Here is a 22589-nt window from a genome sequence, read left to right as displayed (position 1 = left end):
TCATGTTTACCTTCGGATGCAGTGTGTGGGTCCAGCCACCATCTACTGCATCGCCTTAACACTTTTACATACGAGTAATCATCTCTCCCACAAGATCATGATTCTGCTTTTCATAAGGGCAGAATTTGTAAGCACAAATCGTTCCTTCTTCATCCTTAACATCATCAATTCATCCGACATTGTCTCAGGGTAAAACCAAGACTTAACCACAGATGTCTAATGAAGATGAGACGCTTCACTTTGGTGTGGCTTCTTTCCTGATTCCCAACTGTGTTAAGATGTGGTCAGGAGTTTCTTTATGCCCTCATTCATGTTCTCATGATGGTTATGACAATACAAACTTCATGTTTCCATAGATAAGAACACAAGCATCGATTGGCCATATCAACCAAAGATAAATATGTTAAACATTATCTCCTTGTTAATCTTTAGTCCTTACGAACTACACCTTAACTTGGTCCTTAAAGATATATGATTCTTCGTCCAGCTATTTCAACTGTGAAGAAAGCAGATGCCTAGATAAGACTAGATAATGATTATCCCAACATACCACTTCACACTGAACACCTCAGCACACTTCACTGACCCACTCCTGCTCATACGAAACTCATCTGTATCGTTCTCAGGAGTTGAGAGTCTTTACTGCATCGCTGTAGTATCTGAACCATCTCTAGTATTTCTGATAGGTCAGTGTCTTGATTGAATCACTGTGGAATATGAAGCATTTGGAGCGTTCCCAACCGTTCAGAAACTGAGCCATCTGTATCTCGCTCAGTAATCGAGAGTCTTTACTGCATCACTGTAGTATCTGAACCATCTGTAGCGTTTCTAAAAGGTCAGTGCCTTGACTGAATCAATGTGGAATATGAACCATCTGAAGCGTTTGAAACAGTTCAAAGTCTTGACCGAATCATTGTAGAATCTGAACCATAAACACATAAGACCATACACACACACACACACACACACGACTGATCATTGGATGGGTGTGTAGGTTTGTGGATATCTCGGTGTGTGGATGTGTGGGACTGTGTGGTAGCTTGACTAGCACACACACACACACACACACACACACACACACACACACACACACACACACACACACACACACACACACAGTAACAAGTTAAGGCCGTCTGTCAGACTTATATAACAGGGAGGGTTAACACTATCTTCACCCAATGCAGACCACCAGATAATCTGGCGATGGTCACTTGGCTGCTTCCAACGTCTGAAACTGTTATTTCTTATACAGAAAGTATAGATTATATAAGCAATTAATCTTCAATATTTTTTTTTGTCGCTCTCTCAGAAAGGGTCAGGTCAAGGGTCACGAAATTCTACCCGAGGGGGCGTACCGTCGTGCTCAAGGGGTCGCATCGTCGTGTTCAAGGGGGCGTACCGTCGTGGTCAAAGGGTTTAATCATCAACCAAACCTGGACACGGTACAGATGCCGCATGGGTTCCTGCGGAGGGAGAGAGAGAGAGAGAGAGAGAGAGAGAGAAAGAGAGAGAGAGAGAGAGAGAGAGAGAGAGAGAGAGAGAGAGAGAGAGAGAACATGATGAGACCCGCCAGTTCCCACTCTGATCCGTCACAAAACAAGAGTGTGTGTGTGTGTGTGTGTCTGTGTGTGTGTGTCTGTGTGTGTGTGTGTGTGTGTGTGTGTGTGTGTGTGTGTGTGTGTGTGTGTGTGTGTGTGTGTAAAAGATGATCATTTCTAACGCAAAGAACGTCTATTTGCCACAGAGGAAAGCATTGTCTCTCTCTCTCTCTCTCTCTCTCTCTCTCTCTCTCTCTCTCTCTCTCTCTCTCTCTCTCTCTCTCTCTCTCTCTCTCCACACTTAACAGAAGCAAGTTTCCCCGTTATCTCATGACGTGGACGAGTTTCGTCATTATAAAACACGAGCAGGTTTCATGTAGACAGGAGATACATCCCTTTACTACATGAGATGAGGGAACTTCTGCACGACTTGAGATAGGTGCGAGGTTTCACAATACTTGAGACAGAGACGAAGTTTTAGCGTACTCAAGATAGGGACGAAGTTTCAGTGTACTCAAGATGGGGACGAAGTTTCGGTGTACTCAAGATAGGGACGGTTTCAGTGTACTCAAGATGGGGACGAAGTTTCAGTGTACTCAAGATGGGGACGAAGTTTCAGTGTACTCAAGATAGGGACGAGGTTTCAGTGTACTCAAGATAGGGACTAAGTTTCAATGTACTCAAGATAGGGACGAGGTTTCAGTGTACTCAAGATAGGGACGAAGTTTCAGTGTACTCAGATAGGGACGAAGTTTCAGTGTACTTAAGATAAGGACGAAGTTTCAGTGTACTCAAGATAGGGACTAAGTTTCAGTGTACTCAAGATAGGGACAAAGTTTCAATGTACTCAAACTAGGGACGAAGTTTCAGTGTACTCAAGATAGGGTCGAAGTTTCAGTGTACTAAAGATAAGGGCGAAGTTTCAGTATTCTGAAGATAGGGGCGAAGCTTCAGTGTACGCAAGATAATTGCGAAGTTTCAGTGTACTGAGGATAAGGGCGAAGTTTCAGTGACTGAAGATAGGGGCGAAGATTCAGTGTACTCGAGATAGTTGCGAAGTTTCAGTGTACCAAAGATAAGGGCAAAGTTTCAGTGTACTGAAGATAGGGGCGAAGCTTCGGTGTACTCAAGATAGGGGCGAAGCTTTCACAAAATTTTGAGATAAGGTCGAAGTTCCACTCCACTTGAGACAGGGACGAAGTTCCATAATACTTGAGACAGGGACGAAGTTCCTCACTACTTAAGACAGGAAGGAAGTTCCTGACCACAGGTTTCCCCTGAACCTCAAAGAGACGTGGAAGTTCCCTCCTCCCGACAGAGGAGCGAGGGATGACAACGCTGTGGTCTGCACCTCCGAGATGCGTCCGATCTACCCAACCTTCTTGACTTACACGGGTCTCGGGCGGTTCCTCTCTAACGAACCCCAAGAGTTCGGCCTGTGACCAAGCTGGTCAGGCGGGTCATTGATCAAGAGGTGGTTTTGGAGGATGGTACATCCCCGCAGGGCGTGCACGACTAACACAGACCGCACTAATCATGTCCAGATCCAAAGATCTTGAAAACTCACAATTGAAAGCCCTTTACGAGTCTGTCCACCATGTTTCTTAAATTGGCAGGGAGAGAAAAGTTGAAGGGCCTTAGACCCCCGACGCTTGACACCGATCTCTCGCCCTGTGCTCACACACACACACACACCACCTCTCATGTTGGCAGGGATGAGTCTGCACCAATTTCCGCGTCTCACATTCTTCTGAGGGACTGACTCTGAACTCTGGCTGAGAAACTCTTATTTATCATACGCTTTACACGTAGATTTACACAGCTCTCGAGTCTACTTATCCGAAGTAAAGATCTGAAGCTTCGAAACGTAGAGGTTTACACATCTTTCGCGTCTACTTACCCGAAGTTAAGATGTGAAGCTTCGAAACGTAGAGGTTTACACGTCTTTCGAGTCTACTTATCCGAAGTAAAGATCTGAAGCTTCGAAACGTAGAGGTTTACATATCTTTCGCGTCTACTTATCCGAAGTAAAGATCTGAAGCCTCGAAACGTCATCTGCTGCTCGAAGGTTTGACTTAATATCTGTAGAATCTGGACTTTCTAAAAGCGTTCTCAGTCCTGCCCGAAATATGACTGAATCATACAAAATCTGTATGTTTTGAAGCGTTCTCGGTAATATGAATCTTTGCAGAGTCTGAACCATCTGTCGCGTTCCCAACCATTCAGAGACTGAACCATCTGTATCGTTCTCAATAGTTCAGAGTCTACTGCATCACTTTAGTATCTGAACCATCTGTATCGTTCTCAATAGTTCAGTAGTATCTGAACCATCTGTAGCGTTTCTGATAGGTCAGTGCCTTGACTGAATCACCGTGGAACATGAACCATCTGTAGCTCTTGAAACAGTTCGGAGTCTTGACCGAATCATTGCAGAATCTGAACCATCTATAGCATCCTCAAATAGTTCAGACTTGATTGAACCACTGCCGAACCTGGACCATCTCTATCGCTCTCAACAGTTCAGGGTCTTGGCTGGATGACTGCAGACAAAGGACGACGTCCGAACGCTTCTGAACAGCGTTATCACCTGGTTATAGTCTCTTTGTTTTGAAGCTTCTCAGGGAATGCATCCCAGGATCCTCTACCTCGATGACGTGATGGTTGCTTTGTTGTGATCGCCGTGGGTGAGATCATCACACACACACACACACACACACACACACACACACACAATCGCTCCTCAATCTTCTACATTCCTCTCCTGTAATGGGGTCAGCTTGGCTGGGCTGTCTCCTTGGTTCCTACCCGTGCGAGGCGGCTCTCCAGTTCCCTTCCACACCGAAAGAAGTTGGTGCTTCCAAGTGGTCAGTAGTGACTTATCATTTGGAGATTGAAGGCGAGTGACAGTCGCTCACTGGTACTGAAACTGAGTGACTCTACGAGTGAGAGTGAGTGCGTAGCATAGAGTAACAGATGAGTAGCTGTGATTAAGGGGTGACGAACGATGGGTAGCAGGAGGTGAGTGACAGAGGATGAGTGTCGGGGATGGGAGAGGGGGGGGGGGGCGCTGTCCGGGCACAACTAGCTACCTACCATTTAACATTCTTGTTGATATTACGCTGGTGGTGGCGACACACGGCGCACCGGCGGCACACGATGGCAGGATGGCAACAGCGGCGGCGGCGGTGGCGGCGGCACACCTGCGCCACCACCACAGCCCTCCCAGGAGCCAACCAAAGCAACCACGGATTGTATGGTTGGCCATTTTCATGTGTTTTTGTATACACACAGTGCTCAGGACTCAATACGTTCTTCAACCCCAGCCAGAGAGAAGTGACCCACACGCCGCTGCCACTCAGAATGAAACCTTAAGTGATGATGACTGAAGGGCGAAGGTTGTGGGTGTTGAGGGAAGGCGGGTGCGACCTTGGCCCCAGGCACGCTGGGGCTAACGCAATGCCCTATTGGCTAGAGCCTCAATCAGCGCGTCTCAACATGGAAGGTTCCCAGAAGTCTTGGTCGAAATTCATTTTTCCTTTGTTCTTCACCTTCAGTGTCCCCTAAGGTGGTAGGTGACACGCCATAGGCTCTAGGTGAGCGTCGCCTCGGTGTCGAGTACTCTCGGGTCACATGTGGACGCTCAGAGGGTGAAAGGTACTAAATAAACAGGAGCGCAGCACGCAAGAGGCAAAGGTCCCGCGGTCCTCTTCATCGACGTTCAGAAGTCGGACCTTATAACCCCTCTCCACCCACCTCACCTAGGGCTTCATCGCCTTACTGAATCCCTGGAAACTCTCTCGGTACATCAACTACCGCAGGAGTCCTATGAGGAACCCTACTCACAAGGGGCAGGGGCTTGAGGAACGTCACGAGGAGGCATTGTCTCCTGTAGCAGGTGGGAGCGCGGCGTCAAATATTTTCAGCCTGTCTTGTGACGAAGCTGTCAATCAAGCCTCCTCGCTGCTGCTGCTGCTGCTGCTGCCTCGCTGGACACATTCCTGGCCTTTGCAGAGTTTCCTCAGGCTGCCTTTCTGAGCTCTTCCTCCTCCTCCTCCTCCTACTCGTTCCTCATCCTCAGCTGCTTCACTTGTCTCCATCTTCATCACAAGTTCTGCTTTCCTCTCTGCTTTGATATCTCGTCCCTTCTCCACACACACACTAGGAACTCTGGATAGCCTCCAGCAGATAACCCCGTCACAGACTATCAGCTCTCCTGTCATCTGTCCTCCCCATGTGCGCCTTCACCCTCCTCTTCTCCCCCTACTTCCCTCTCCCTTGTTTCTTCCATTCTCATGTACCCTCCCCTCCTTCTAAAGCTCTCCCGTCCTCTTCCTCCTCCTCCTCCTCCTCCTCCTCTTCCTCATCCTTCTCTCCCTCCGTCCTCAGCCTTCGTCCTCCTGCCATCCTACCATTCATGCCTCATCACCCTCATCATAATCATCATTATCAGAATATTTCCTCTCGCCTCGGCTTCATGACATCTAACTGTTAACCGCTGGGTCGCTGTCATTCCCAGTCATTTCCTGCCACCATATGTCATCCTGAAGACCCATCATCAACGTCTTTTCTTCAAGAATTTTTCCCTAAGAACAGCACATGAGGCGCCTTTATGGCCCCCTGACATACCACAGTCTGTCCTCGGGTCACTACGCTCCGGACACCCTTAATAATACCCGAGGAATTCAGTACTTTGAGGTCAAGAAGCTGGAGAAAAAAATCTTCAATAAAAGTGTAAAGAAATTAAAAACCGAAAACCAATACGTATAGTGTCAAAGCTGTAACCAAGGCAGCGCCATAGATACATTTCAGAAAAGACTTGATAAATAATTGCCTTCAAATCCTAGACTAATATTATTCACGCTTCCTTTGTTACATGAAAAGTTTACAGTATTTTTCTTATGAAATTTCTGTGTCTTCCTGCTCTTACCTCCCTGATCCATAACTTTAGAAGGACCCGGTGATCTGCTGCTGTTTGAATTCCTTTGAATTGCCTTAGTATTCCTAAGTATATCTTGGTGCAAATATTAACCTTGATATTGTTGATAACGTAAAGATATGAAGCTTCCTCTGTTTCCCTAAAGAATTGCACTTACATCCTTTCTGTTCTTTGTTCACAATAACTTTAATACTATTGGTGATATTGGAAGGAAGCAAAGGCTTCTGTTCCCCAACTAACAACACTTGCACCTCTCCTGATTCCCATTCCCATTTTAGGCTCTGAAACAAACACCAAACCCCTTCCAGTCGGAGAACCAGTCGTACTCAGCCACTCAGAGAACTAGTCATGTTCCTGGCCACTCAGAGAACCAGCCGTAAACTTGGCCAGACAGTGAACCAGTCGTGCTCTTGGCCACTCAGAGAACCAGTCATGGTCTTGGCCAGACAGACAATCAATCGTGCTTTTGGCAAGTCGGAGAACCAGTCGTATACTTGGCCAGTCAGAGAACCAGTCATATTCTTGGCCAGTCAGAGAACCAGTCATATTCTTGGCCAGTCACATAACCAGTCAGGCAGTTACGTCAGTCACAAATAGATATGGTCAAGGTGCTCAACTGTGAGTCTTTTATTCAGCCACTGTGTCTGCTGGAAGACTGTAGAGTAGGTTTTGCACAGTCACTAGGGTCGAAATTCAATCAACCAATCCAAGAAGAGACAACCAACCAACCAATCAATCAATCAAGCAAGAGACGATCAACCAGCCAATTAGACAGAATAAGTAACTGGTTTAACGAGGCAATCAAGTCTCTCTCTTCACCAGCCAACCTAAAACAGCCACTCAAACACTTAACCAGGCCGTTAAGCAATTAAACAGTCGGTTAATTAGTCATAGTTACCCCGTCCGTTGAACAATGAATTAGTACAAACAGTCAAATAAACGAGGGAGTAAAGCACTTGGTCTAATCAGTCACTAAAGCAGTCATCGGCTCGGTAAAACAACCACTTTCTTAAGCAGAGTGAGAGCCAGTCATTTCCTGAGCTAGCTGCTCAACACCCAGTCAATCAAACAGTCAACAGACCCTTTCTGGAGTGTCCGATGTGTGTGTGTGCCAACCAAACACTCGCACTTCCTGCAAGTTGCCTTACAACAACACAACATCATCCCCCAGCGTGGGTCTGTCTGGATGTCTGTGTCTGTCTGTAAATATGTGTGTCTGTCTGTCTGCCTGTGTGTGTGTGTGTGTGTGTGTGTGTGTGTGTGTGTGTGTATTTGCACCTGTCTATGTGATCACTATTTTTGTGATTACTATTTGTGTGTTACGGGGAGAGAGTTTTACACTCGTGTTGCCTCGTCTCTTACTTTTTATATATGTGTGTGGGTGTTTGTGTTCGCTTCCACCTGTCTATGTGAGAGTATGTGTGTGTCTGTATGTATGTGCGTTTGTGTAAGTCAGTTTCCATCTATCTGTGTGTGTGTGTGTGTGTGTCGGTGTGTACGTGCTTATGATTATCTATTTCTACTGAACGGGGAGGGAGTTCTTCCCTTGTGGGATCCCATCTCTGTCATGCAAATTTTTCATCTTCCAGTATATCCTAATTTTTCCACCGCTTTTATACAACAAAAATCATTTCCTTAAACATTTCCTAATCAGTTTCTTGCTTATCTTCACGTTAGGCCCTCTGGCCACGTGTGTGTGTGTGTGTGTGTGTGTGTGTGTGTGTGTGTGTGTTGCGGGCGTACCCACGCGCTTGTATACCTTCGCCCTGCCTTTCCATGCATAAACATTGCTATTCTTAGTTCCTGCAGGCTGGAAAAAATGCCTCCCACAGTGTGTACTGGCCCGGCTGGAGAGTTCCTCCGCCTCCTCAACCCCAGCCTGGGAGGAGGACCTTAATGCTCTCTCTCTCTCTCTCTCTCTCTCTCTCTCTCTCTCTCTCTCTCTCTCTCTCTCTCTCTCTCTCTCTCTCTCTCTCTCTCTCTCTCAGCCTGCGTCCCGTCGACTCCAGCCAGCCAGCCAGTCGGTGCAGGTGGGAGGCAGTCTGCATTACGAACCAGTGAAAACTCGATCGCTTTTTCCCTTCCAAGAATCTCTAAGTTTACTGATGCCACCGTCTCTTATCCACCTACTTCATATATATATATATATATATATATATATATATATATATATACGTAACATAATAATCTTGAGGCAATATTCTCCAAGCTTACGATCGTACTGGAGGAGATAAGGCACAAGAGGCCTTCTACTGACCAAAGGTCTGTGACAGACCAGGTCCTTGAGGGAATACCCAACTCTGTCAAACTCATGAAAACCTGGAGGAAACACTTTGGCACCGACCTGCCTCATCTTGAAACACATTGTGGCACTTGTACATTGCTTCTTGATGAGTCTTTCTCTTCTAATTTATATTTTCTATATCAATGATGCATTATTCTTCTATGGATAATATATATCTATATATACATGGACGTTACGGAGCCATGGAATCATGTACTGATGGAGTTTATATAAATATCAGGGATGGATCCTCACCATTGTTAATTTCATATCTCTTTTCCAGCAGTTAGAATCCCATGGGTCTTTACGAGCTTAAGTACAAGATTACCACAATGTGAACTGAGAAGTTAAAGACAGAGATAATAAAGTTAATGTTATGGCTGTTAAGGAATTCATATTTCTGTAGGGCAGTTGTGGAGAAGATGGTTGCCAGGCTCTAATCAGCTATGTTGGGGTTTGAATCTTTAAGAAACAATTCACACGTTTAGCTTAGTTTCTTTTCCTTTGATTTATTTCAATCGTTCCCGTTTGATGTATATATATATATATATATATATATATATATATATATATATATATATATATATATATATATATATATATATATATATATAAAGTCCACGGGGAAAATGAAACACGATATGTTCCCAAGTGCACTTTCGTGTCATGATCACATCATCAGGGGAGATACGAGAAAGAAATATAACCGTCAGTTAGCAGACCAGCACTATTGTTTATGCGACAAATGTTGTCTTTCAACTTGTTTTTCAGCGCATCTTCTTCCAAAAGGAAATGTTTCAGTATAACATTTTATTCATGCACGTCAGTTTCGCCCTGAGATGCGTCACCTGTACAAGCCTGAGCTTTGTGATTTGAGTCAGTGAGCCTTCAAGATACTGTGAGTTTCAGGAGGTAAATTCAGGTCTGAAGAAAAAATATAACCAGTAGCCGTCTGGAACGGCACCGAGACCCTGAAGTCTTTGATGAATCTTCAGGTTTTGCTGAAGAACAGTTGACAGCTTCCGTGTGTGCGCGAGAGAGAGAGTTGGTGGGTGCGGCAACGCTTGCTGCAGGGGTCCCGCAAGGGCCACACTTAAACCCGAAGCCAATTGCAATCCTGCACTCTCAGTAGCAGGGAGAGACGCCACTCCCTGGACCACGCAAGGTGATTTCCTTACAGCAATGGATGACACTTCAGGAACTCCATTACGGTAAAGATGGATCACGTTATCAATGCTTCTCGAGCCTATAAGTTTTGTGGTAAACTCCCCAGCTTCAAAGGATCTGAATCTGTTATTTCTTTCTATGATTAACCTATAGAAGTCCCCCAGTTTAAGAACCCTTATATTCCCATATTCTTTGAGACTGTGATTGTCGACATTTCAGGGGTAACCTTCCCTCCCAAACATCTCTTGAAACATAAGAGAAAATGGGGATGTAAACTCACACATCTGTTGTAACTTACCTTGGGCCATTTGGGGTTGAGCTCTCGAGCTTTGGTGGCATCTTGGAGGGCGTGAGCGAACTTGGCGAGCTTGATGTGGGCGGCGGAGCGGTTGGAGTAGAGAATGTGGTTGTGGGGATCGAGGGCGATGGCCTCCGTGTAGAGGGCCACCGCCGTCTCGAAGTCCCCGGACTGGCAGGCGGCGTTACTCTGCCGTACCTTCTCCAGGAAGAGCGCCTTCGACCCGCCGCCCTCACCCTCGCCATCAACCTCCAACTGTGGCGGGGAGAGAAAGCTGTGTCAGTTGACGCGATACACCGTGGGAGAAGCAAGCTACAAGCTAAGACGGAGAGGCCGCCTTAGCTTCCAGTCTGAGGGGACAGCGAGACAAATCCCATCACAGTAGAGGGTCTGGAAGGTTGCTGGAGAGAGAGGGTCAGTGAATCAGGCTGGTAGTGTGAACTACAAAGTGAATCATTCTCATAGTGTGAGGCAAAAAGAATGAATCAGGCTTGTAGTGTGAGACATGCAAAGACTAAATGCTAAGTCAGGCTTGTAGTACGAGCTGTGGAAGGAGAAAAGAATGCATCAGGCTCGTAATATGAACTGTGGAAGGAGAAAAGAATGGATCAAGCTCGTAGTCTGAGCTGAGACAAGAGAATGGATCAAGCTCGTAGTCTGAGCTGAGACAAGAGAATGGATCACGCTCGTAGTCTGAGCTGAGACAAGAGAATGGATCAAGCTCGTAGTCTGAGCTGAGACAAGAGAATGGATCAAGCTCGTAGTCTGAACTGAGACAAGAGAATGGAACAAGCTCGTAGTCTGAACTGAGACAAGAGAATGGAACAAGCTCGTGGTCTGAGCTGAGACAAGAGAATGAGTCATGCTCGTAGTCTGAGCTGAGACAAGAGAATGGATCAAGCTCGTAGTCTGAGCTGAGACAAGAGAATGAGTCATGCTCGTAGTCTGAGCTACGACAAAAGAATGAATCAGGCTCGTAATATGAGCAGTGGAAGGACATAAAAATCAATTCATCTGGTAATATAAGCTGTGAAGACAAGATCTCAACTGGTTATATTATCACTGAGGACCCAGAAGTTGTTCAGTCCTCATCCCAGGTATATGGGACGCAATATCAGAGGACCTCCTTGTGATATATCTCATCGTAGCTATAAAAAGAAATGTCGGTACATTCAAAATCAAACAAAGAAAAGAAAAGGCACACTAACTCACAAGTTATACCGTGTTATGGTAACAGCATGTTCATTAAATTTCATAAAATTCTAAAAATTTCTTTCTTTTTTCTTTTAAACTATTCGCCATTTCCCGCGTTAGCGAGGTAGCGTTAGGAACAGAGGACTGGGCCTTTTTTGGAATATCCTCACCAGGCCCCCTCTGTTCCTTCTTTTGGAAAATTTAAAAAAAAAAAAAAGAGAGGGGAGGATTTCCAGCCCCCCGCTCCCTCCCCTTTTAGTCGCCTTCTACGACACGCAGGGAATACGTGGGAAGTATTCTTAATCCCCTATCCCCAGGGATATATATATATATATATATATATATATATATATATATATATATATATATATATATATATATATATATATATATATATATATATATATATATATATTCCTATGTGTCCACGGGGAAATGAAACACGATAAGTGCCCTAGTGCACTTTCGTGTAATAATCACATCATCAAGGGAGATACGAAAAAGGAAATGTCAGTTGATATACATCGAAGAGACGTAGCTAGGACGCCATTTACCTCTATCTATCTATCTATCTATCTATCTATCTATATATATATATATATATATATATATATATATATATATATATATATATATATATATACATATATATATATATATATATATATATATATATATATATATATATATATATATATATATATATATATATATATATATATATATATAAACAATTCTAACATCCTTAACTATCAATTCCTTCAGGAATCCTTATTCCCCTTTCTGGTCATCAAACAAGAATTCCTACTTTCGCTTCCTTGAAAATAGATTTTCTCTTCCTACTTTTATATATAAATTCGGCCCAGTGAGCAGTGGGGGCCAGTGTAGCCTGCACGTGATGTATGTATGTGACTGGTGGGAGCAAGAATACTTTCCATAAGTCCACCCTTCTCCCAGTGGCAGAAAACTGTCCTCATCTGGCCAGAAACCTTCCTCCCCACTTTACTAGAGAACACTTACCCAAATGTTAAAGACCCCCTTACCCTTATTACCAAAGACCACTTATCCTATCGTTAGAGACCACCTTGACCATATTACCAGAGACCACTTGCACTACTGATAGAGACCACCTTGCCCATATTATCAGAGACCACTGGCACTACTGATGAGAGACCATCTTGTCCTTATTATCAGAGAAACCATCTTCCACCAGCTACTAGAGAACACTCATTCAACCTACTTAACACGTTCTCCTTATGACGAGAAATTGGTGCCTTGAGCACGGCGTTATGACGATTGAGCACGACGGGACGACGTACGAGCACGGCGGTACGACGACTGAGCATGGCGGTACGACAATTGAGCACGACGGTACGACGATTGAGTACGGCGGTACGACGACTGAGCACGGCGGTACGACAATTGAGCACGACGGTAGGACGATTGAGCACGGCGGTACGACGACTGAGCACGGCGGTACGACGATTAAGCACGACAGTACGACGATTGAGCACGGCGGTACGACGATTGAACACGACGGTACGACGATTGAGCATGGCGGTACGACGACTGAGCACGGCGGTACGATGATTAAGCACGACGGTACGACGATTGAGCACGACGGTACGAAGATTGAGCACAACGGTACGACGATTGAGCACGACGGTACGATGATTAAGCACGACGGTACGACGATTGCGCACGACGGTACGACGACTGAGCACAGCGGTACGACGTTTGAGCACGACGGTACGACGTTTGAGTACAGCGGTACGACGATTAAGCACGACGGTACGACGATTGAGTACGACGGTACGACGTTTAAGTACCCAGGTACGACAATTAATCATGACGGTACGACGTTTGAGTACGACGGTACGACGTTTAATCACGGACCGTCTTGCACAAGGATCGTAAATGTGGTGTTCACGGGTCGTGCCGTCGTGCTCAAGGGTCGTAACTGTGGTGTTCATGGGTCGTACCGTCGTGCTCAAGGGTCGTAACTGTAGTGTTCAAGGGTCGTACCGTCGTGCTCAAGGGTCGTAACTGTGGTGTTCACGGGTCGTACCGTCGTGCTCAAGGGTCGTAACTGTGGTGTTCATGGGTCGTACCGTCGTGCTCAAGGGTCGTAACTGTGGTGTTCACGGGTCGTACACCAACAGTCATACTCAACACCCAATGTTTATCACCACTAACACCCCCACTATCACCAACAACACCTACTATTATCACCACCAACACCCCCTATTCATCACCACCAACACGCCCTATTCATCACCACCAACACCCCCTATTCATCACCACCAACACCCCCTATTATCACCAACAATACCCCATATTATCACCACCAACACCCCCTATTATCACCAACAATACCCCATATTATCACCACCAACACCCCCTATTCATCACCACCAACACCCCCTATTCATCACCACCAACACCCCCTATTCATCACCACCAACACCCCCTATTATCACCAACAACACCCCTATCATCACACCAACACCACCTATTATCACCAACACCCCCTATTATCACCAACAACACCCCCTATTTATCACCACCAACATCCCCTATTATCACCAACAATACCCCATATTATCACCACCAACACGCCCTATTATCACCAACAACACGCCCTATTATCACCACCAACATCCCCTATTATCACCACAAACCCCTATTATCACCACAACACCCCCTATTATCACCAACAACACCCCTATTATCACCACCAACACCCCTATTATCACCAACAATACCCCATATTATCACACAACACCCTATTATCACCAACACCCCTATTATCACCACACCCATTTCACACCCACCCCTATTATACCACCAACACCCCCTATTATCACCAACAAACCCCCATATTTATCACCACCAACATCCCCTATTATCACACACCCCCATACACACCCCCTATTATCACCACCAACACCCCCTATTATCACCAACAACACCCCCTATTATCACCACCAACACCCCCTATTATCACCACCAACACCCCCTATTATCACCACCAACACCCCTATTATCACCACCAACACCCCTATTATCACCACCAACACCTCCTATTATCACCAACAACACCCCCTATTATCACCACCAACACCCCCTATTCATCACCAACAACACCCCCTATTCATCACCACCAACACCCCCTATTATCACCAACAACATCCCCTATTCATCACCACCAACACCCCCTATTCATCACCAACAACACCCCCTATTCATCACCACCAACACCCCCTATTCATCACCACCAACACGCCCTATTCATCACCACCAACACTCCCTATTCATCACCACCAACACCCCTATTCATCACCACCAACACGCCCTATTCATCACCACCAACACCCCCTATTCATCACCACCAACACGCCCTATTCATCACCACCAACACGCCCTATTCATCACCACCAACACGCCCTATTCATCACCACCAACACCCCTATTCATCACCACCAACACCCCTATTCATCACCACCAACACCCCCTATTCATCACCACCAACACCCCTATTCATCACCACCAACACCCCTATTCATCACCACCAACACCCCCTATTCATCACCACCAACACCCCTATTCATCACCACCAACACCCCCTATTCATCACCACCAACACGCCCTATTCATCACCACCAACACCCCCTATTCATCACCACCAACACGCCCTATTCATCACCATCAACACCCCCTATTATCACCACCAACACCCCCTATTCATCACCACCAACACCCCCTATTCATCACCACCAACACTCCCTATTCATCACCACCAACACGCCCTATTCATCACCACCAACACCCCCTATTCATCACCACCAACACGCCCTATTCATCACCACCAACACCCCCTATTCATCACCACCAACACGCCTATTCATCACCACCAACACCCCCTATTCATCACCACCAACACCCCATATTCATCACCACCAACACGCCCTATTCATCACCACCAACACCCCCTATTCATCACCACCAACACTCCCTATTCATCACCACCAACACCCCCTATTCATCACCACCAACACCCCCTATTCATCACCACCAACACTCCCTATTCATCACCACCAACACGCCTATTCATCACCACCAACACCCCCTATTCATCACCACCAACACCCCCTATTCATCACCACCAACACTCCCTATTCATCACCACCAACACTCCCTATTCATCACCACCAACACCCCCTATTCATCACCACCAAGACCCCCTATTCATCAGCAGCCCCAGTGTGGAGGGGCGGCAGCCACACGTCCGCCGTGCTCCCTCACGTCAAAAACAGCCACTTATACAGACGTTTACAATGGCAGCGACACAGGAAGAAACTCATACTAATAATCGTAAAAATTTGACTGCTCCCGCTGATGACGTACCTGGATCATGCTACGACACACACACACACACACACACACACACACACGTCAGACCCTCTGAATCTGGCATGTCAAAAGTTATCCATGACAAGAACTCTCGAGAACGCTGTGACACACACACACACACACACACACACACACACACACACACACACATCAGACCCTCTGAATCTGTCATGTCAAAAGTTATCTATGACAAGAACTCTCGAGAACGTTGTGACACACACACACACACACACACACACACACACACACACATCAGACCCTCTGAATCTGTCATGTCAAAAGTTATCTATGACAAGAACTCTCGAGAACTTTGTGACACACACACACACACACACACACACACACACACACACACGTCAGACCCTCTGAATCTGTCATGTCAAAAGTTATCTATGACAAGAACTCTCGAGAACTTTGTGACACACACACACACACACACACACGTCACACCCTCTGAATCTGTCATGTCAAAAGTTATTCATGACGAAGACTCTCGAGAACGCTGTGAAGAACAGCGGGAGGAGGGGGTATAACAGACTGGGAGGTGGGCACAGTCCTGGGCCAGCCAGCCAGCCACCGTGCACGCTCCACCCCAACCCAGCTTCAAAAAAAAAAATTCTTAATCTATATCGTATAATTAAACGCTCATTAGTAAGCATTCTTTTTTTGTGTGTGTGTACATGCGGCATAACCTGTGGTGTAATTAACTCTGGACACACACACACACACACACACACACACACACACACACACACTAACTATGCAAGTTAGTAGCTCTGTTTCGTGTTAGTTAGGCGATGTAGTATGTTAACTACTGTATTACTGCAACTGTATATCGCTTCATGTTCAAGCATACACCATGCATTTCTCTTTTTATATATATTCCTGTATATCTGCCACCCTGGCTATCTATCTATCTACCAGTCTATCTATGTATCTATCTATCCATCTATATATATATATATATATATATATATATATATATATATATATATATATATATATATATATATATATATATATATATATATCCCTGTATCTTCCTGTGACTGTGACACTTACATACAGGTGGCAGGCCTGTATCTACACACGTGACTGACAGTTACATATACAGGCGTGTTACCCATGTAACAACAAGTGGCCAGTTCACCATCTAGTGTTCGTTAACGCTGCTCAACGTCATTCCATACCAGACACTGTTCAGCAGCAGTCAGGTGTCTAGATCATGAACAGCGATAATGCACGACTGTTTCATAACAACATCCAATTGGCAATCCAACACTTTCAGCACATCAGGTCAACGCTACCAATCACATGGTGTCGCTAGCTTGCGTCTCATAATGTGTCGGTAGGTTTAACTACCCATCGGACAAAAACAAGGGAGGATGGTTATGTCTTAGATTGTACCACTTCGCTCACTTGCCTATCCAAAGTGTGGTAAATACCTTAAGCTCATTTATGACTAGTTAACTCGTAATCATCATGACCTCCTAGCTGTGTCGTTTGAGCTGAATGGCTGGCTGCCTAATTCTAATATACCGTTATCTATTTTAAGTATCTATTTACAGTATACATAAATCTAAGTTGCATGGTAGCAGAAAAATCTTCAAGAAATGGGGGCCTCACCGAGTGTAAAAGTGTAATCCCATACACACACACACACGTATGTAAAGTAATCAGACTGTAAATACTAAAAGTATGCAAAAGTTTAAAAATATTATGTAACAGTAGATAAAGTTCAATAGATAGGTCCCCCATGGGTATAACCTCCTTCCCCTCTCCTGATACCGTACCATAAAAAATGAGTAATCACACACACACACACACACACACACACACACACACACACACACACACACCTAACAATGTCTTATGTTATCACTGAACAATTCCAAAACATCCTTTGCCTTCGGGACGACTTCCCTTCCACTTCCCCCTTCCTCCCGCCCTTGGATTCTTCAACACGTCTTCAACCACTAGACCAACGTGAGGCACCTGACAATCAAACATCAACCGTAATTAACCATCTATCTATCTTTTTTTTTTTTCTATCGTCATGTCCTGAGAGGATATCAGTGCGAACCCGTCAACCATGAACTGAATTATCTGTTTTGATCCATAAAGCTTTGGCTTAACCCTACCCATAAATTGGCCCACTTTTGAGTCATGGTTTCTGGTACTGAAGCGTCTCTCCCCCATCTGTAAGCCAGAGGATGTGGGTGACGTGTTAAAATCATCATCCATGTTGATTTGACATAGTTTAACATCAGTCGCAGTCGTTAACTTACGGAAGCCATCACTGGACACTCGACTGTGGATCATTTCGAAGACCACCACTTTTGAAACCATTTTCAGTGTGATCTTTGACCCAATCTTTCATGTCTGATAAACCTGCCTGATATATCTTCTTTTTTTTCTATGATAACATCACTATCTATGGCGAACGTGAAGTAGCTGACGTCTGCCGCCATCTACTTAGATTTTTTTTTTCAGAGAGCATTCGATCAAGTCCCACATCAGAAATCACTTATAAAAGACACATGGTGGAAATGGTGTTGTACCGCCGTGGTCTGAGTATTGGGCTGACTGGCTGTAAACAAAGAATAATGATTAATGGCCGAGCCCCAGATTGGTTGGGAGTGACAAGTGGGGTGCCCCCAGATTGGTTGGGAGTGACAAGTGGGGTGCCCCCAGATTGGTTGGGAGTGACAAGTGGGGTGCCCCCAGATTGGATGGGAGTGACAAGTGGGGTGCCCCCAGATTGGTTGGGAGTGACAAGTGGGGTGTCCCCAGATTGGTTGGGAGTGACAAGTGGGGTGTCCCCAGATTGGTTGGGAGTGACAAGTGGGGTGTCCCCAGATTGGTTGGGAGTGACAAGTGGGGTGCCCCCAGATTGGATGGGAGTGACAAGTGGGGTGTCCCCAGATTGGTTGGGAGTGACAAGTGGGGTGTCCCCAGATTGGTTGGGAGTGACAAGTGGGGTGCCCCCAGATTGGATGGGAGTGACAAGTGGGGTGCCACTGGGATCACTCTCTGGGACCATTCCTCTTTCTCGTGTATATTGATGACATCTGCAGACTATATGAAGCAGGGTAATGATCCTACAGTGGACACTGAAAGGTTTTTAGTTTCACTAGGACGGAGACAGACAAATAAATTGTGCTTAAAAGTGATAAATGAATTCTCATATCGGTAAGTGTTAAGTTTAACACATCGGCAGTACACGAAATATCGGCAGCAAGGTACGATATGATATCACGAAATATCGGCAAGAAGGTACGTTATGATATCACGAAATATCGGCAGCAAGGTACGATATAATATCACGAAATATCGACAGCAAGGTGCGATATGATATCACGAAATATCGGCAGCAAGGTGCGATATGATATCACGAAATATCGACAGCAAAGTACGATATGATATCACTAAATATCGGCAAGAAGGTACGATATGATATCACGAAATATCGGCAGCAAGGTACGATATAATATCACGAAATATAGGCAGGAAGGTACGATATGATATCACGAAATATCGACAGCAAGGTGCGATATGATATCTCTTTAATTATAAAAGGTTAAAAAGGTAAGAAGACTTGCTTATGATAATATTCTCTGGTGATCTAAAAGCCAAGGAAGCATCGCACAGATGCAGTAGAAAAAAAAAGCGATAATAATTCTCATATTCTTCACCCTTCACAGTTCGCTCGTGTGTCCCCACCTAAATAATCATGTTCAAACAACTTGTGAAAAAAAAATTATATATTGACAGCAAAGAGAGCAACCAAAATGATTTACGGGCGAGACACAAAGCCTATACAAGCCAGCTACAAGAAATTATATTCACTCAGCTTAAAAATGCAAAGAGGTGATCCGATACAGAGGCATTTAGAATTATATCAAAGGCTTTCATAATCTCGATCTAAACAGCTACTTCAAGCTATAATGGGGCAAAGTACTTTTTCTTCAACAGAACTGCCCACATACGAAATGATTTACCAAACATTGCAGTCGAAAGGAGCACCATAGATACGTTTATAAATAGAATGGATGAAATACCTCATTTCAGATCCACTAAACATTTTAGCAGCGCTTCCTTGATTACAAATGTAAATTTACGGATATTTCTCTGGAATTCATATGCATGTTTTTCTTGGCTTATCACACAAATATCTGAAGTTCTAGTGTCTCCCACCTCCACAAAGAGCCTGGTTTGTCGGTGTTGGAAATTTCTTTATACTCATATATATATATATATATATATATATATATATATATATATATATATATATATATATACATATATATCTTTCTTTTTCTTTCAAACTATTCGCCATTTCCCGCGTTAGCAAGGTAGCGTTAAGAACAGAGGACTGGGCCTCTGAGGGAATATCCTCACCTGACCCCCTTCTCTGTTCCTTCTTTTGGAAAAAAAAAAAAAAAAAAAAGCAAGAGGGGAGGATTTCCAGCCCCCCGCTCCCTCCCCTTTTAGTCGCCTTGTACGACAAGCAGGGAATACGTGGGAAGTATTCTTTCTCCCCCATCCCCAGGGATAATATATATATATATATATATATAAATATAAATATTATCCCTGGGGATAGGGGAGAAAGAATACTTCCCACGTATTCCCTGCGTGTCGTAGAAGGCGACTAAAAGGGAAGGGAGCGGGGGGCTGGAAATCCTCCCCTCTCTTTTTTTTTTTTTTTTTTTTTTTTTCCCAAAAGAAGGAACAGAGAAGGGGGCCAGGTGAGGGTATTCCCTCAAAGGCCCAGTCCTCTGTTCTTAACGCTACCTCGCTGTCGCGGGAAATGGCGAATAGTATATATATATATATATATATATATATATATATATATATATATATATATATATATATATATATATATATATATATATATATATATATATATATATATATATATATATATATATATCATACGAACCTCCAACAGCCAGGATCAAACCTCGAACGTGCGCAAGGGGTGGGGTGCCATTTCATGTGTGGCGGGGTAGCAACGTAAATGAATGAAGGCAGTAAGTATGAATAAATACATGTGCATGTATGTATATGCCTGTGTATGTATATGTATGCATACGTTTAAATGTATAGGTATATATACGTGCGTGTGTGGGCGTGTATGTATATGTATGTGTATGTAGGTGGGTTGGGCCATTCTTTCGTCTGTTTCCTTGCGCTACCTCGCTAACGCGGGGGACAGCGACAAAGTAAAATAAAAATAAAATACACATATATATACGAACAAAGTGCATAGGAAAGCGCACCTTCGTAGAATATACAAACCTTCAACAGCCAAGATCGAACCCGGGACCCCTGTGCAACAGGAGGGAGCGCTACCGCTAGGCTATGGTCGCCCCTAATAGAGAAATAACTATTCGGATACTATGTACTCGAATACTCTTCGTCTCACATTGGTGAGCAACAAGGTTTACACCGGTCATTTCCCATCAGGCTCACACAGCCAGCAGATAGCATTTTACCGAACCAAACTGTACAACGCGTAGGTATGAATACGATGGAAAGTGACCGGTGTAGACCCCGTTGCTCACCAACGTGAGACGAAGGGTATTCGAGTACACAGTATTCGAATAATCATTTCCCTATTAGGGGCGGTCATTGCCAAGCGGTATCGCTCCCGCCTGTCGCACAGGGGTCCCGGGTTCGATCCTGGCTGTTGAGGGTTTGTATGTTCTATGAAGGTGCGCGTCCCTATGCACTTTGTTCGTGTATATATATATATATATATATATATATTTCTATCATACTTTGTCGCTGTCCCAGCGTTAGCGAAGTAGCGCAAGGAAACAGACGAAAGAATGGTCCAACCCGCCCACATACACATGCATATACATACACGCCCACACACGCACATATACGTACCCATACATTTCATGGTATACATACATATACATACAAAGGCATATAAATATATGCACATGCATACATTCATACTTGCTGAATTCATCCATTCCCGTTGCTACCCCGCCACACATGAAATGGCAACCCACCACCCGCGCACGCGCGAGGTAGCGCTAGGAAAAGACAACAAAGGCCACATTCGTTCACGCTGTCTCTAGCTGCCATGTGTAATGCACCGAAACTACAGCTCCCTTTCCACATCTGGGCCCCACAATCACTTGTTTACCAAATAGCATCCTAGCTACGTCTCTTCGTTGTATATCAACTGACTTATATTTCTTTCTTGTATCTCCCATGATGATGTAATTATTATACGAAAATGCACTTGGGAACTTATCGCGTTTAATTTTCCCCGTGGACTCATAGGAATATACTTGATCAAGCGCAAAAATTGTGATCCCTTCCAATATATATATATATATATATATATATATATATATATATATATATATATATATATATATATATATATATATATATATATATTCGCCATTTCCCGCATCAGCGAGGTAGCGCTAAGAACAGAGGCATGAGCCTTAGAGGGAATATCCTAACTTGGCCTCCCTCTCTGTTCCTTCTTTTGGAAAATTAAAAACGGGAGGGGAGGATTTCCAGACCCCCCGCTCCCTCCCCTTTTAGTCGCCTTTTACGACACACAGGGAATGCGTGGGAGGTCTTCTTTCTCCTCTATCCTCAGGGATATATATATATATATATATATATATATATATATATATATATATATATATATATATATATATATATATATATATATGAAGTAAAAGAACACACGATCGTAAAAAAGTATGAAGG

The 22589-nt window shown here is 44.5% G+C and overlaps 1 protein-coding gene across 5 annotated transcripts in view; it reads right to left on the bottom strand.

Annotated features, from left to right (window-relative positions):
• Positions 1-22589, bottom strand: part of LOC139749902 (tetratricopeptide repeat protein 28) — a 655954-nt gene that overhangs the window by 491535 nt on the left and 141830 nt on the right. For all 5 annotated transcript variants that reach the window (XM_071664304.1, XM_071664299.1, XM_071664301.1 and 2 more), the window contains one exon: positions 10227-10481. In XM_071664304.1, the coding sequence (XP_071520405.1) occupies positions 10227-10481 (255 nt within the window). The remainder of the gene's footprint in view (positions 1-10226; positions 10482-22589) is intronic.

This window comes from Panulirus ornatus, chromosome 8 (genome assembly GCF_036320965.1).
Source record: "Panulirus ornatus isolate Po-2019 chromosome 8, ASM3632096v1, whole genome shotgun sequence".
Lineage (NCBI taxonomy): Eukaryota > Metazoa > Arthropoda > Malacostraca > Decapoda > Palinuridae > Panulirus > Panulirus ornatus.
Note: the sequence above shows the minus strand (reverse complement) of the source record. Positions and strands in the feature narration are given on the sequence as shown.